This window comes from Primulina tabacum, chromosome 1 (genome assembly GCF_025594145.1).
Source record: "Primulina tabacum isolate GXHZ01 chromosome 1, ASM2559414v2, whole genome shotgun sequence".
Lineage (NCBI taxonomy): Eukaryota > Viridiplantae > Streptophyta > Magnoliopsida > Lamiales > Gesneriaceae > Primulina > Primulina tabacum.
The window spans coordinates 14,101,035-14,102,624 of NC_134550.1; the positions used below are offsets into that span (position 1 = coordinate 14,101,035).

The following is a 1,590-nucleotide window of genomic DNA, read 5'->3' on the forward strand; positions in this document are numbered from 1 at the left end:
TCATTCATTTAATTTATAATCTATCCATCCCGAACGCTCTTCAATTGTCATTTTCAAAAAATCCATCTTCTTTGATCTGGTGTTAAGTAAATCAAGCACTTTGTATCGAGTACGATTATCCAAATTTGGGACCTCTTTGATAGCATCCCAACAAGTATCACCTGCATTCCCTATTAATTCTATCTTAGAAACTACCTTCTCAAGAGTGTGAGATTTTTCACATATATAATTTGGGTCTGTATTATTGAATGTGCTTGATTTTGCTTCAAACTCAGTCCTATCTCGTTTTTTTGTAGTTGGTGGAACCTCTGAACTTCTGGGCTGAGGGGATAATGGTAAAGCAGAGTCCTCAAAAAATGGAAGCTGGTGTGAAGATTCTTGTTTGTCACTTTGCACGAATTCACCACTATCATAATCAAAGACATAATCATCTAATAAATTAGTTTCCTTATTTTCTTCTATATCAAATGTTCTTGCATCAGTATCATCTCCTAGTCCAATTGAGTATTTTTCAGTACCAGTTCCAGTCCCGACCGCAATTCTCAAATCTTCATAATCCTCAAAAGTGTCTGTCCGATAATGTTCATGTTTAGGATGAGACTGGTAAAGAACAAAAAACAACAATTGTTAAAACTAGTTATAATTCTAATTATAAATATAAATTTATTATTTTAACTCAAAGACTTTTACCTTGAAATAATCCTCCCATATTTCATCTTTAGCAGTGAATTTCTTTGTCACAGAATCTCATCCAAAACCAGAGTTATGACGTATAAGCTTACAATAATTGTTGTATCGCTGTTTGAACCACTTTAAACGACTTTGATATTGTGTAATAGTCTTTTCACATCCAAGTTTTTCGTTTAAAGCAGGAAGTATTTTTTTCTCCACAGTTTTCTTGTTAAATACTCCATTCTTATCATGCCATCCTCGCATAACGGCATCAACCATGATTTTTAGCAATTCATTACTCTCTTCAGTCGTCCACACATTATATTTTGCTTGTGAATCTCCCATTGTAAGTATTACTTGAGTATGCATAAGATATAAAATATACGGTGATAAGAAGCAAACAAGCACATACATTTTACTAGATATTGACCAAAATAAGTAAAAAGATCTAGAGACAATGATAAAGTGTGATACAAACAATCAAACAATAAGGACTAACAAGAATTTTAAGAAAGAAGCTCCTATGTTCTATGCTTTTCACAACTACATGATATACATTGATTTTAAGTCAATGTATTAATTCATAAATGGACTATACATGTGATGTTTTTTACTGTGCCACATTTAACAATGCAACAGAATTAATATTATTGAATACCTTAAATATATCAATATTAGATATTAATATGTCAAACTTACTCATTATTATGATGATTTGGGAAGCATTGGTTTTCTCCTAGATAACGCGCCTTCTTTCAAGGCTATTCAAAAATTGTTAGGAAATTTGGGCATCATAATGGCATATGAATGAATAATATATGTTTGAATGCAAAACACACACATGTTGTTAGCCTATTGTTATATTTTGCAAAACCATCGGCTAAGATATAGCAATATGCTAACAACATGTGTGTGTTG

General features: G+C 31.8%; 1 protein-coding gene across 1 annotated transcript; it reads right to left on the minus strand.

The window, feature by feature from the left end:
• LOC142505409 (uncharacterized protein At2g29880-like) lies at positions 1–1,017 on the minus strand. Its single transcript, XM_075618385.1, has 3 exons — positions 849–1,017; positions 691–746; positions 1–600 (listed from the first exon to the last, which is right to left on the minus strand). Exons 1-3 carry the CDS (start codon positions 1,015–1,017, stop codon positions 1–3), a joined length of 825 nt encoding a protein of 274 aa, XP_075474500.1.
• Between the last annotated feature and the right edge of the window lie 573 nt (positions 1,018–1,590).

What these genes read in the sequence shown, in the direction of transcription:
- LOC142505409 (XM_075618385.1), bottom strand. Translation starts at nt 1,017, where the DNA reads ATGGGAGATTCACAAGCAAAATATAATGTGTGGACGACTGAAGAGAGT. An exon ending in TTTAAACGAAAAACTTGGAT is followed by an intron (nt 747 to 848) that starts GTGAAAAGACTA and finishes GTTTTGGATGAG; the next exon opens with ATTCTGTGACAAAGAAATTC. An exon ending in TATGGGAGGATTATTTCAAG is followed by an intron (nt 601 to 690) that starts GTAAAAGTCTTT and finishes GTTCTTTACCAG; the next exon opens with TCTCATCCTAAACATGAACA.